The 14,579-nt window shown below is 27.2% G+C and overlaps 1 protein-coding gene across 6 annotated transcripts in view; it reads right to left on the minus strand.

Moving 5' to 3' along the window:
* LOC129963471 (homeobox protein 10-like) overlaps positions 1-14,579 on the minus strand; it is a 334,134-nt gene that overhangs the window by 188,851 nt on the left and 130,704 nt on the right. For 2 of the 6 annotated variants that reach the window (XM_056077872.1, XM_056077871.1), the window contains exon 1: positions 9,226-9,525. The exons of the other annotated variants lie outside the window; for them this stretch is intronic. In XM_056077872.1, coding sequence (XP_055933847.1) covers positions 9,226-9,247 — 22 coding nt within the window. In that variant the 5' untranslated portion in view covers positions 9,248-9,525. Of the gene's footprint in view, positions 1-9,225; positions 9,526-14,579 lie in introns of those variants that run through there. 6 annotated transcript variants of the gene reach the window in all.

The following is a 14,579-nucleotide window of genomic DNA, read 5'->3' on the forward strand; positions in this document are numbered from 1 at the left end:
AATGTGTAATTTTGGAAAAAAATTTTATGTAATATAATTTGGAAAATAATTAAAATGTGGAATTTTGAAAAATAATTTTGTGTGATATAATTTGGAAGATAATTAAAATGTGTTTTTCTTTGTCATGTATCATTAGTAATTTTATTGTTGAAGAGATTTTTCTCTATATTTTATGCTCTTGAAGTTGATGAATATTTTAAATGGAATGTCAAACGACAGTTTTTTTCTTAGTTTACACTGACAGATTTTTTTTTACTTAATGACGTGCATCGTTTGCTTAATGTGAGTACTTTATGCTTGAGTAATAAGGGATATAATGTAATTAATCATGCACACGTTGAATAATAAGGAAATAAGCTTCAAAAGCTTCATTTGATTATCGCAATCTCCAACTCAGAATATGCTCAGTAAATATTTGGCATTCATTCATCTTATTTATGAAATGAAGATATAAACACTGCTAGTGCTCAATAAACAAAACAAAAAAAATTAGACTCAAATTTCAGAAACACGGAAAAAAATGTGCCAAACGCAATACAGCTTTAATATCTGAGAAAATCATATCAATTTTGTTACTTGAAAATCCATAACGGTTATGATGAAAGTCAGCATTTTATGCACAGCTAGATTTATGCTAAGCAGTTTCTAATTTTGATTTCTATCCTTTTATTTTCTGTTGCCGATTACCATTTTTATCATGTGAGAACGAACATGATGTTCTGACGTGAGGTTTCTGAAATTGCAAAATGCACGGGCAGAAAAGTAGCGATTTATCGTTTTTGAGGCATCCATTTTTCGTTTTTAGAGTTATTAGAAAATGGTAAAGAATATTGTCACATTTGGCGACTTACCGCCAACAAAAAGTTACAATATGGCGCGAATGCCCGCCATGTAACTTATTCTCCTGTCTGGCCAATAAAGAGCAGGGTCGTAAGAAGTTATCGCCCAAAGAAGAAAACGGGAATCCACGAAACAGCGAGGGTAGTTATCGAAAGATGTATATATTATAATAATGATATAATTTTTTTAATTTTTCATTTTCAATTTTCCTAGCAGACAAAAGAAGTCGTGGAGCTCGACTGATTTTGAAATGGAAAAAAAAAAAAAAACACCATCGTTTTACTAAATAACGACGCATGCGCCATCTGATAGTCACTTGATTGTTTTATACCGGTTTAAACTGGTTAATGACAAAAATTAACTAAGACAAACAATGAATTAAAAAAATAATAATGTCTTCACATGATAACTTGAAATTAGTGATAGTGGATTTCACTTTTTTTCCCCTTCTTTTTTTGATGTCGTTTACCCCCAGAATTATTACCAGTAAAAAAACTTTTACAAAGCATTTTATATATCGTATCGAATGTAAAAATAATTTAAAGCATAATTTTCTGGACTATTTAGAAAGAACTACTGCCAGCAATAATACATTCATCTTATTGTCTTCTCAATACATTTTCTTCTGTTCTTTGGCAATTTTAATTAGATCTGAAATTCGAGATTCTGAAGAAGAAAAAAAAATAAGCAAAAGGATGACAAGTATTTTACAACAAAAACTAGGTTAAGTATTAATTTTCTTTGTTCAATAGCTCTGAATGTTTTGTTCATGCTTGTATTGGGTTGTTTGCCAACACTTCAAATCTAAAATCTCAAGTCGATGTATGGCCTAATTGTTGAAATTCGTTTCAAGTGTTGGCATAACCTGAGTACTCTAACACAGTTTTCCATATAAAGCATACACAAGATTAACTAAAAACTGGAGAAAATTGTGATTTAGATCAGTGAAAGGCACTTGAAACTGTTTATAACGCTTTAAAACATCCTTACATGTTTAAAATGTTCTATTTAACTGCAATTTGAACAATAAAAGAATGGTACAATTGAAGACTCTGCGTTGGTTTCAGATTCATTAGAAAGCAAAGGATTGATTAAGTGTTTTAAGTTTTTAAAATTCTTTGAAGAAAATTGTTCCATTTTTGCTAAAATTTGAAAAAGAAATATAAACAAAAAATTACTTTTCCTTTTGAGTAAATTATTAAATGTGTGAGTATTTATAGAAGATATTTCGATCGCTATATTTCAACTAATTATTATTATGTAGATAAGAACTACCTTTTGCTTTCAGTTTTAGGAAGAGGAATTTATCCATGTATTTTTAATTTTTTTTTATCTTTTATTTTTTATGACATTTAGTATTAAATATTAAGATAGTTCAATCTCCATTCGGACTTCTTAAAATGTTGGATAAGAAGAGCGCTCCTATACATAATTTCTTATAATATACTTAAAAAAATTATAATATCCATGGTAAAGTATCTAATAACCTTTGTATTAAAAAGCTCAAATATTTATTATCGTCTGAAAAATAATAATTTAAAGGAATACGCCAAATTAGAAATAAATATTAAGTTTAAATTTCAAAAAAAGGAATAAAATAGAATAAAAAAGGAAAAGAAATGATGAATTCGGTCTGAAGACTTTATAAAATATCACCTTTAGGCAGGGATTCAAATCAGGAATTTTTTTGTGTGAGGGGTCTGACTTTTAGATGTAGCATCATTGACGCGCTTTAAACACAATGCAGCTTCCTTTTAATAGTTCTTGACTTAGGAAATAGTTACTTTATAAGTTAGTTTCATAAATATTGCTTTAATTTCATGGTTTGTAATTTCTTAAAAGAATAACAACACACTTTTTATAAAATATAAAATCATTTTTACTCTATTAATATCCATTCCTGAGGGGAAAAATTAATTCGATTGCATAACATATTTTAAATTTTAGCGTAATTGAAATTTTGTGCTTAAATTTAAACCTTTCAAAATATTAAAAATAATGAAATGTGATTACTAGATTTCACGCTGGAACCTACCGTCTTTACATGAATAAAAAATAAACAAATAAATAGAAAATTAAGTCAAGCAAACACAATCCTACTCTTTTTTTTAGGTAAAGAATTTGATTTTATTACTTATTACATGTAATAATTTGCTAACTGGCGGCTTGATAACGAAAAGACGGAAGTGAATTGTTAACTGTAATCGAGACAGAATTTCAATGTCCGCAATACATTTCTGAGAAACATCCACGTATTAAGTGTTATTAACAATCATTTGAACTCATGTTACAGACGTTCGGAAACAACTTAGCAAAACCACAAGTATTCGTAATGGCTTCAAGCTGAATGAATTTTATATAAAAAAAATATCCCTGTCAAGTTGATTTATTAGGGAATGGATTCATATTTCGATTTCCATCCAATAAAAATTTGTTTTAGACGGATATTTTTAGTTTTCATCAGGTTGAACTGAATAGTTAAACATTTTAGGATCTCTTAATGGCTTATTGATAATGGTCGTCTCACAGCTTGAATATAAATGGATTTATGTTAAAAAAATTCTGCTTATCAAATATCAGTATCACTTTTTAATTTTGATTAAAATAACATTTCAAAAAATAATTTCATCCATGATAGATTCTAAATTTTTTTAAAAAAATTAAAACAACCAAAATTGTTTTATTTTATTGTCTATGTCAGATAAGATATATGATAGAAAATTGTTCACGAAATTGTAAATTAAGTAATAAAATGTTCTTGTGTTTTTTATTCAAAATGTTCAAAAAATAAAATGAAATTCTAATAATAAATAAAACTGATTGCTGAACAGAAAAAAAAAACGATAAGAAATTTAATATATTAACGATAAGAAATTTAATAATATAGTTCACTTTTATTATTATCAACTAGATTTCAATAAATTGAAAATTTTATATAAGTATTGTTGTAAAGATGGTATTACAAAATATTTGATGGCCATAAAATCTACTTTCAACAATAGATTAATGACCGCTAATCAAAAATAACAATAATTCTATCAGTCCCTTTTGATTATCTTGTATTCATGCTTTCGAATAAGACAACCATAACTCATACATTTGAAAAGCTTTTCTATTGCTATGTCATTAATATTTGTTTCTTCCTGCCTTGACACCTTTGTATTACATTTTGTGCATTTCTTGAGCTTGCACAAAAGAAAAGACCATATTGTGCAGCTGTCTTAGAAACAGGTTGTGAACTATTTCAAGTTATAGGGATATTGCAAAATTTTAATTTGTCGCCTTGTCTGACAGCATTAGACCAGTTTCTAGAAATTCTCAAAACAAAATCAACGTGACTGATTTCAGAAACAATGAACGACAACAGATTTTTTTTAAGTCCTTGTCAGCTCACATCATAAATAACGAGTAAAAAAAATCCCTCATTATATAAGATTATTTTAAAAGTTTTAAATGATATCAGAAATGATAGAAATGTGAATTTATTTTTCAATTTAAACGTATGAGAACTTAAATATTTGAAATAATGTGAATAATTTTATGCTACAATTATACACAGCCTTCTTCAATGAATTACACATGAGATCACTGGATGAAATGAAATTATTGCACTTACTACCCGATTTATACATATGATACATAAGCTATAGCTCAGGGCACCATTTCTTTGGGGCCCCAAAGGAGGGAACAAGTACTAAATGTAAAGAGTGTCCGAAAATTAGCGCAAGTTTTGAACTTGCCACCATTCATGCAGTAAAGGGTTGTCAACGTTATTTTTTTTTAAACCATTTGACAGCTGATAGTTTAGGGTCAGTAAAAAATGGAGATACACGATAGAACAACGTGTTTTCATTTTCGAGCAGTATTTCAAAAATAATGAAAGCATGGCGGCCACAGTTCGAAAATTTGTCAATTTGCCCCTTAAATCGTGTGATTTAACCCCACTGGATTTCTTTTTATGCGGTTATTTGAAGTCAAAGGTCTATGCCAACAAATCCACAAGAACGAGTGCATTGAAGGAGGAAATTCAACGCTGCATCAACGAAATTCAACTACATTTATGCAAAATGGTCAAGGAAAATTTCAACAAAAGAGTGTGTATTTGTCAGCAAAACAGTGAAGTCTAATTGCCTTATGTGATATTCCATACATAACCCTATCCTGTGTGCTTTACGATTCATTAACAATATAACGATTTAAAGGGAAAAAATTGCGATTTTTATTTAATTCAAACCTGGCGTTAAAGTGTTGTTTTATCGTGTAATGCTTCATTTTTACTAACCCTAAACTATCAGCTGCCAATGGGTTTTTTTAATAACGTTGCCAACATTTTATTGCACGAATGATGACAAATTCAAATCTTACGCTAATTTTGGGACACCTTTTAATACTTAAATAAAATATTATAAAGAACGCAATAACTTAAGTAGCTTAGGGCCTAATCTTATTCTAAATTCAGCACTAAGTACAATAAAATTCTATAACCATTTTTTTTTTCGTAAAACTTTAAATAAGCAAATCTTCATAAAATTAAAAATTTATTCCATGTGCATCCACAGATCACGTTAAGCCATAGAATCCATCTGCTCGTAAAGCAGGCTAATTTAAGTCACTGGTTGGAAAGAATGTTTTTATGATACACCTATGAAAAATTGCACAATTAACAGGAATTTAACTGTCATTAATGACGGAAAGCAGCCCAGAGGTCAACTTGACGCCCGGTCTAGACATTGTACCACCCATCTTTGTTAACACGCAAAACGTTTCTGCAAACGCCGATGTATCTGGAAAAGAGGCAAGAGGAAACCTATAGTATCGGGAAAAACAGAAAAGGGTCATCCCATCACACCGTGCAGCGATGTGTGGTAGTTTATAGAGTCCCGCCCACACTTCCGCGCATTGTGCGAGGAAACATTCCCCGGACCCGGTGATGTATGGTCCAGGTGGTAATGCAGTGCATGGCTCACTTCTTGCGTCACCCGACATTCCAGGAAATAGCCATTTCGTATGCGAGCGCACTCCACGAACCCTCGGGAGTATTATATACGATGCAGGATATGATGGGTGAGGGTATGGGTAGAATTTCTGATACATGTACAACATGGAACAATTGAATTAGAATATTCTGTTTCCAGAAATCTGAAGCATCCGTCGGATTGGTATCCTAGATATCATGATGTGAGTAATAATGCCTGAAAAGAATAGTTCATCTCCTGCAGTCATGAGCATAATCAACCAATGATAATCACTCATTTCTAATGCATATATAACATGGGGGCATTGATGAGAATCGAATTAGAATTCTAGGTATCTAGGTATCCTGATTTGAGTAAAAATGGCTAAACGTATTTAATCTCCTGCGATCGTGAGGTATATAAATCTATGATAATCGCTAAATGCGCAAAGGATTAATTTCAACTTTTTGAAGTTACGAGAGCAGCTAGGATCAAATACAACGAGATGTTCTGTATTATAGTATTCCAATATGAATTGATCTGATGAATATTATATTAAGTCTCTGGGCAAAGTGGAGATCTTACTCTTTTTTACCACAAAACATTATACGATATCTCCATGGGGCTGAATGCCGTGAAGTATCTCGAGAATACCTTGATAATATTGTAAGACATTTTGTGGCAGCTCTCTCTCACTCTCTCTCTCTCATCCTCTTTCTTTCTTTTTTTAATAAACCTAATATTACAAAAATAGCTCAAATGATTTTAAAACTATTAACTAAATAAAAATCAAGAGGATATAATCTTTGCTTTAAAAATGTGATAAGATTTATTTGAAACTTATAAGGATATTAAATTTCATAATTTTTACAATGAAGTAATTGAATAAAATATTATGAAAAAGGCGATTCAATATTCTAATCTCGTCTTGTTATTCATTACTTTTAAAATAAAATTAAATAAAAGATAAGATTGGTCCGTCGTTGCACATACTTTCAGCAGTAAATTTTTCCTTTTAACCCTTTCTAGGGTCGTGGGAAGTATGCTTCCCACCAAATTTATCAATCTTTGTATGAAATTATGTAGGTTGGCATAAGTACTGACAAATTTTTTTAGAAAGACAGAAACTTAGATGCTTCATTTCTTTATCTCACACAAATTGATGTGTCTTGATTTGTTACTTAATTATTAATTAACCAAATTAATTCATTAATTAAATTAAATTTATCTAATAAGCTAAATAAATCCCTTTCCTTATTCTAATTTCAAGCCTAAAAATATTTTAGCATAATATGAAATAATTTTTAAATTTTCAGTACAATAGAAGAAAATTATACATATTAAGGTTTCTTTCATTAATTTGCATTCTCTAAATATGGCTAATATTCTACGGTAAGTGAAAAAGGATGAATGAAATAAAAAATTCTGCAATCGAACAAATTTTAAGAAATCTTAACTCTATCGTTAATTTATAAGATGACAATGGTAAGAAAAAAAACATTCAAGCGCTTTTAAAAATTAATCGAATACCGTTTTAAAAATCGCTTGCACCTTAATTTAAGATTCTTTATTCAATTTCTTTATTAAAAATTTTTATATTTGCATAGAAGAGATATTTTGAATAATTAGCATTTGGTTATGAAATTTTTTAATCCAAATTTTGAACTTCTTAAATAGTTAGCCGTTTCCCGATTGTTCTAAAAAATCTCTTCGTATAATGCCTATCGAAAAGCAATTTTAAATAAGATAAAGAAAAATGAATTTATTTAAATATTTATAGATTGCGGCAGTTCTTCAGATATCAAATTAAATCAAGCATATCAAATCAGAATTCAAATCGCCATTTCTGCATACAACATAGCGGATTTATTCCTCTGGAATTTCAATAGAAATATGATTTATCAGGAAGTATATTGAGCATTGTTTCTTTTTAACTGAACTTGACATTTTGATTTCTTAAAGTTTATTAACTGAAAAATGTGACCTGAATTCAAATTAAATTTCAAAAGCTATAAAATCATAAATGAATTAATTAAAATACCTTAAAGCTTTTAATTTTACTGAATAGAATTATAATTTTTAATAAAAAATACGCTGTTATATGAATACAGAAAAATTTAATTAAAATTAATAAATTTTTAATGTAAAATTTTAAAATTAATGTTGATTAATTAACAGAATAATTATATTAAGAATGAGAAAAATAACATAATATAAATGATACTACCCAAGGATTAAATTTAATAATTTCTGTAATTTTATGCAATAAAAAAGTTTTCAGATGCGCACATTAACCATAAAGTATTAGTAATTTAGTATTTAGTAATTGGAAAAGTTTAAAAGTAATTCAACATTATTCTGATATTTCATGTAAAGGAATATTTTATATTTCACATCGCATGGGAGTTAAAGTCATTAAAAAATTGCATACCTATATTAACCCTTGTAAATGTATTTTTAATATACAAATGATAAAAAAAGATGAGCCTCAGCATTTAACAATATTTATAGAACTAATTCTTTAAAAATTATTTTCAGATATATTTATTTTATCAACTAAAAAGTCAGGGAAATTTATTGCACTTTGTAATCAAATTATTCAGCAGAAGATGTAAATTTAGTTACATTTTGAACTTGGGAAATATGTATATATTTCTATAGATGGTTTTTACTCATTGACACCATAACTTGAAAAAAAATCTCTGCGAATAATCTAGCTTTTTTTTTTTATGTTCAAATTAAATTAGAAAAAAGGGGAAAACAACCAACCAGTAAACAAATGAATAATGCAGAATGATAATTCATTTTATGTATATTTCATTCAGAATGATGGTATTTTTTAAAAACTTCAAATGATCTTATCGTTAATAATTAAAGTAGGCATGTAGGATACACAAAAAAGAAACTACACATTCATTTATACGCTATCAAAATCATTAATTATAGATTTTCAAAAAAAAAAAATTTTTTTTGATCGTTTTTATTTATTTTACAATCTACAGCTTGCGTGAAAGTATCCCTTTTCTTTAACCCCAAACATACTTGTATCTTGGTTTTGGAATAAAATCCTGATGATATTTATGGCCTTTAGAATTTCGCGCTTTCATATCACATGTTTTTAATAAATAATTTATCTTTTTATTTATTTTGATATTCATTTTTCACTTAATAGGATCTTACCTCATGGAACTACTAATAATAAATAAATAAAAAGCTTTTTGAAAAGAATACCGAAGAAATTAATTTAAACTTTAATTTAGATCATGTATTTTAATAAATTCCTTTTATATTAGTTAAAGTCACAAATCGTTTCGCTAGTGTGTGTAGTTATAAACATATTAATGACGATATTGCAAATATAAGCAAAATAATTGTTACGGCTGTAGAAAAGCAGATTTTATCTCTATACAAGCATTTAAAAACCACTTACCCAATTTTTTCATTGACTTCATTGTAAATGTTTGTAATCCACAACGAAAATATAGTAACTTTCCTGACACATACACCTTTTTTTTTATCCTTTAAGAAAAGTTTACTCCATAATTGGTAATCCTGAACAAAGCTTGAACCATCTTTGCATATCACAAAAACTCAAAAAATTATCCATCATTTCCGATGCCTTCATCAAACAAATATGGAATAGATGCGGTTGACACTTTTTAGATCATTCCTTGGCCCCATATCCAATCAACCATTAATGGAACAAGAATAATTCCGCTTCATCACAAGAGTGAGAAAAAACGTGCCGCTTTTGAAAAAAAGTTTTATTGTGAATGACGATGAATCTGTCACCAAGAGATGTTAGGGAAAACTCCGGAGTTTCACTACTACGAAAATAGCCCTTTAGCTGTACAAGATACCGGGTTCCCATATTTGGCGCGGTAAGCACTATTTTGGCGCTTTTCATTTTGTTTCGACCAAAAATTATTGGATTATTAACTGATTATTAAAAGAAAACATTTTACTTTTAAACTATTCTGAAAAATAACTTTTTATATTCTTATTTTTAAGAATATGAGAAGTTAAATATAAGAAATTTAAAAATAACAAAAATAATTTAATTTTTAAGATCTGATTTTTTTTGTATATTAAAGAAATTCATATATTTAATGATTTTTAAAAATATCTCCTTTTTGCCGTTAAAAAATGAAACTATTCATTTAGTAAATGCATGATATAGTTATTTATCAAATCTTTTCAGAGAAATAACAGTATAATTTAGAAAAAAAAAGTATTTAGATTAAAATGTGATATTTGGCCACTAGATATTGAATCATGAAAAGTAGTAAAAAAAATTTAAGCACACAAATCTAGAATATGAACAAATTTTCGACTTCTTGATTCCAAAGTGTCCTGTGAAATATCACGTTTAGAATAATGAAATAATAATTTTTAATTACTAAGACATGCCAGATAAAATTTTAATTAAATGCTTTCATTTAGACTTTCACTATAAGTTTTTTTTATGCATCCAAGTTATATTAAATCTTGAGATTTCACATTAAGATGAATAATTTATTAACTCGAGAATAAAATACATCATTTTTAAATTTTATTTCATTAATAAGAATACATTTGTTGCATCTATCTATAGAATGCATAAAAACATTAAATATTTTAGAAATTATTTATTTTATTTTATTTATACAACATTTATAATAAAACTAAAGAACATTTTTGAAAATGTTTAAATCTTAACAACAAAATGACAAATATAAAATTTGTAAGTGAAATGAGTTTATTCAAATATCATTTCTACTTAAACAAAAATATGTAATACTTTCAGGCATTCGAATATATGCAAAAGATATTGTTTTTAATGAACATGCGTACATGCGAACATGAACATCAAGAAAATAATCATTTAATTTCTATCACGGAAATAGGGTCGAATTCATCAATTCAACATTCATTATCTTTAAATCCTCTGCTGAAACAGGTGATTAATTTTTATGTTATCTCATAACACGCGATGAAAAAATATCGGAAGAGAAATTAAATTATTCGAGAAAGAAATCTGAATAAATCATGAATTTCAATTAAGTAATCAGATATGTAATAACCAAGGATTAAGAACAGTGTATTAGAAATTGTATGAGCTATATGTGTGGAAAAATTACTTCCGAAATTCAAGACGGGCTTTAAATATTACAAATTAAATCCAATTCGTTTCGTACCTTCCGTACTAGCCATCTTAAAATTAGGCCAAGCCATTAATTCATCTTTAATCGTTCAAAGACACTGCAGTTCTAAATCTGATAAATACTAATGGTTTCGAAATTCAGATTAATTATTAAGAGATAATTGGTTTAGTAAAAAATTCGATTGAGTGAAATGATTTGGAGTCAGCCCTTTGTTCTACGGTTTCACTACGTGATTCAATTTTTTAATTGGGTTTATCGAGTTAAAAGAAAAAAATTATTAATTCAAAAATGGTAGAATTTTTTTTAAAAAAAAGTACTCATTTTTTTTTACATTAAATGAAACGAAGGGCTGGCTATATGTAAATAAAAAAATATCAGAAAACATGTATTGTATATTTATTAATTTTGTTTTTAAAAGATTGTAGTAAATGATTTGAAATAAAATTATATAGAAGCATAAAAAAAGAAAATTGAAAAACAATCTAATCGGTTCTCTAAAACCAAACTAATTCCTGTGAAAATATGTCAAACTACTAAGCAGTTTTGAAAATGATAATATAATAGAACTCAAGCCAAATTCAATTATTAAAAAAAACATTCCTTTGATTATCTAGGAGGTTTTTTACTACAAATTTCAGCAAAATGTGCCTGTAGGAATTAAAACAGCGACAATTCTTTTGTATGTATACTCTAATAACAAATATTTCTTAATTCTTTTTGTTGTTGTAGATATTTCAATTGTCTAAACATTGCAAATCTTTGTAATGAAAAATATTCATTTATTTAAAAATTTCTTTCTTTAAAATTCAGTTTAATGTTTTCAATAATTAAGGATATTTTATTAACTGCATCTCTATAAAATCTGAAAAAAAATTAATTGGATTCAAAATCGATTTCCACGAGTGTCAAATTCTTGAAAATTATTTAAATTTAAACATCATTTCTTATCATGGATATTTAAGATAAGAAATTTTTTTAAAAAATGTTGTTGGGAAAAAAAATAAGGCGATTCAGTAAAATTTGATGATAATTTATTTTAATTCAATAAAAGCCAATCACATTTTGAAAAATATAGGCAGCCATTAAACGCGATTTATATGATTTTGAACGGATTAAAATATGTTAATAATAGATTTCAAATAAAAAATTTGAAATATGTTTCCCAGTAATTAAACAGAAATTTTATAATAATACTATCACTAATAAAACTCTAGTTATAAGATGGATGGAATTTTATAATTACAAAATGCAAAGTTAACAAAACTTCAATCCCATTTTTATAAATTTAAACATCTCTAACTTGAAGATATATCTAGATTTTTATCCAGAAAATATTTTGAACCGAAGACAGGATCATTTTCAATATACATTCCCATATTAGTTCTGAAGACAGAAGTTTGCTAAGGATCTTAAATTAGTTCTAAGTAATCCCAACACAGTATATTAGGAATAAGAACTTCTGGACATTAGGATATTTTTTAATTTGATTCTGCAAAAACCAGCTTTAGATTGCGAGCATTAAGGCTAATATAACGATTTCAAATACTTGCGGAGCAGAAGTAATCTAATTACCAGAGCCTTCTATCTCATATTATACTTATTCAAGCAGTTCTAACAAGACTTCCACTTTTATGCAACACAAAAGCAAATCCAACGCAAAATGGCTGCTTAAAACCACGAACTTGAAGGATTTATCTTTTTGTTAAGGGATGAACGTTATCTACTTCCGTTGTTCTGAACTTAAATCCACAATTCAAAAGTTTTTGTTGGTTATAAACCAAACAATTTCTGCAGAAAATAGAAGTGTTTTAACGACCAGTAGAAAAGGTTCTTTGATTTTTAATCCGAACAAAGCTTATTTGAGACTACTTTAAGGTTATATTCGTATTTTGCTTGGTGATTCTTCGCCCAAAGTTTTTTAGTTATCTTTGGGGCATTACTTTGAAATAAAAGATCTCGTTGTTGAGACAATGATTTTTTTTTCTAGATAACGTTAAAAAATTTTGTGTCAAATGCTTATTTCAATTTGATATGAAAAAATGTGAATGTTTCTATAAATATATATTTTTTTTCAATTAAATAATCGATGGCTTTATGTACTGAATAAATGATTTGATTCCCGAACTTAATAACTGACAAATTTTGTTTATGCATAAATTAAATAGGATTAATCTAATTTTTAAGTTATTCGTTCCAGTTAAGCAATTGTTAAGAATTTCAAGCGTTAAAATAATAAATTACAGCAAATAAAAAAAATCTTACGTACTACATGCATAATTCTGTTTTTGGCATCTAACTCAAAATGTCAATAGTTATTTCATATATAAGAAGTCACAAATATTTTAATTTTATTTGAACACCTTATGGTGCCTATTTTAAAGCACAACATATATATATAATGAATTTTTATACAATTGGAGAAATTAATTCTATTTAATAGAAAATATTGTTATATAAGATGAATAATATCAGACGAATTTATATTAACACATTCATTTACACGACTCAAATCTATGATTCAGATTAGATAATACTTTTTTGGTATCTCTCTCTTAAAAAAAGGATCATCTAATTAAAATGTAAGTGTGAATTGCTGGCAACGAGTGGCAGCCTATGTATTCATATTAGAAATTATTAGTTTAAATAAATTATTAAATTGTAACTCCCCAAATTATTTGAGGTATATTATTTTTTTATAAATTATGGGCCTCACTATTCATTAAAAGAAACAGGTAAGTGTTGTTTTAGTGATTAAATATAATCAAAATATTGTCTTTTCTAAACAAATAAATTAATTTAAAAGATTAAAAAATTATTTCACGAGTTGTACCAGACTGTAGATTGTTCCATATTATAACTGCTTACAGTTTTTCCGTCGTATTATTAGATTCAAGTTGTAAAACAACGAATTACATGAAAGACCACTGTATAAGAAAATGTTGTCATCATTTTTTAAAGAAGATATTTAAATAGAGATTTAAAAAGTCTTGGCTAATTTTCCTATTTTTATGTGTGTAATTTTTTTTTATCAAGTATATATTTATTTATTACACATGCTAAATGAATGTCGCAAATATTTGTATAAAGAAATAATTACACATATAAAAATATCAATGAAATAAAGCTTGAAGAATGAAACATATTTTTAATAATAGGCATACGTGAAATTTTTATATTTTAACTTATTCTAATTTTAACAATATTTGATCTCTTCACAATAGAATCGATTAGTAACCAATTAAACCCCAAAGAAGATATGCTGCGTTAATAAATGGTAAAATCAAACGTATACTGGTAACATCAGTTTGTACAATATAAAGAGAAATTTTATAACGAATAGGGCGTTATCTTAATTTTATAGGGTAAAATAAATTATTGGTATTTTAGCAAAGATTTATGTAATAAAATTACAAAGAATGGACTTTATATATTTTTTTCAAAGTTCTATTTATTTACTGTAATTGTAAAATACTGGAAACTTGACACGATATCGATGTTTTATTATTGTTATATATCAAAGTTTAATAGTAAAAAAACGAGAAAAGAATTGTAATTTCTTTGAGGTTCCTCTAAGAGAATGCAATTTTCAAGCAGTCCTTTAATAGAAAAGGTATCATGAACAGCATGAAGTACGCTTGAA

The sequence above is a fragment of the Argiope bruennichi genome, chromosome 3 (assembly GCF_947563725.1).
Source record: "Argiope bruennichi chromosome 3, qqArgBrue1.1, whole genome shotgun sequence".
NCBI classification, from domain to species: Eukaryota; Metazoa; Arthropoda; class Arachnida; order Araneae; family Araneidae; genus Argiope; species Argiope bruennichi.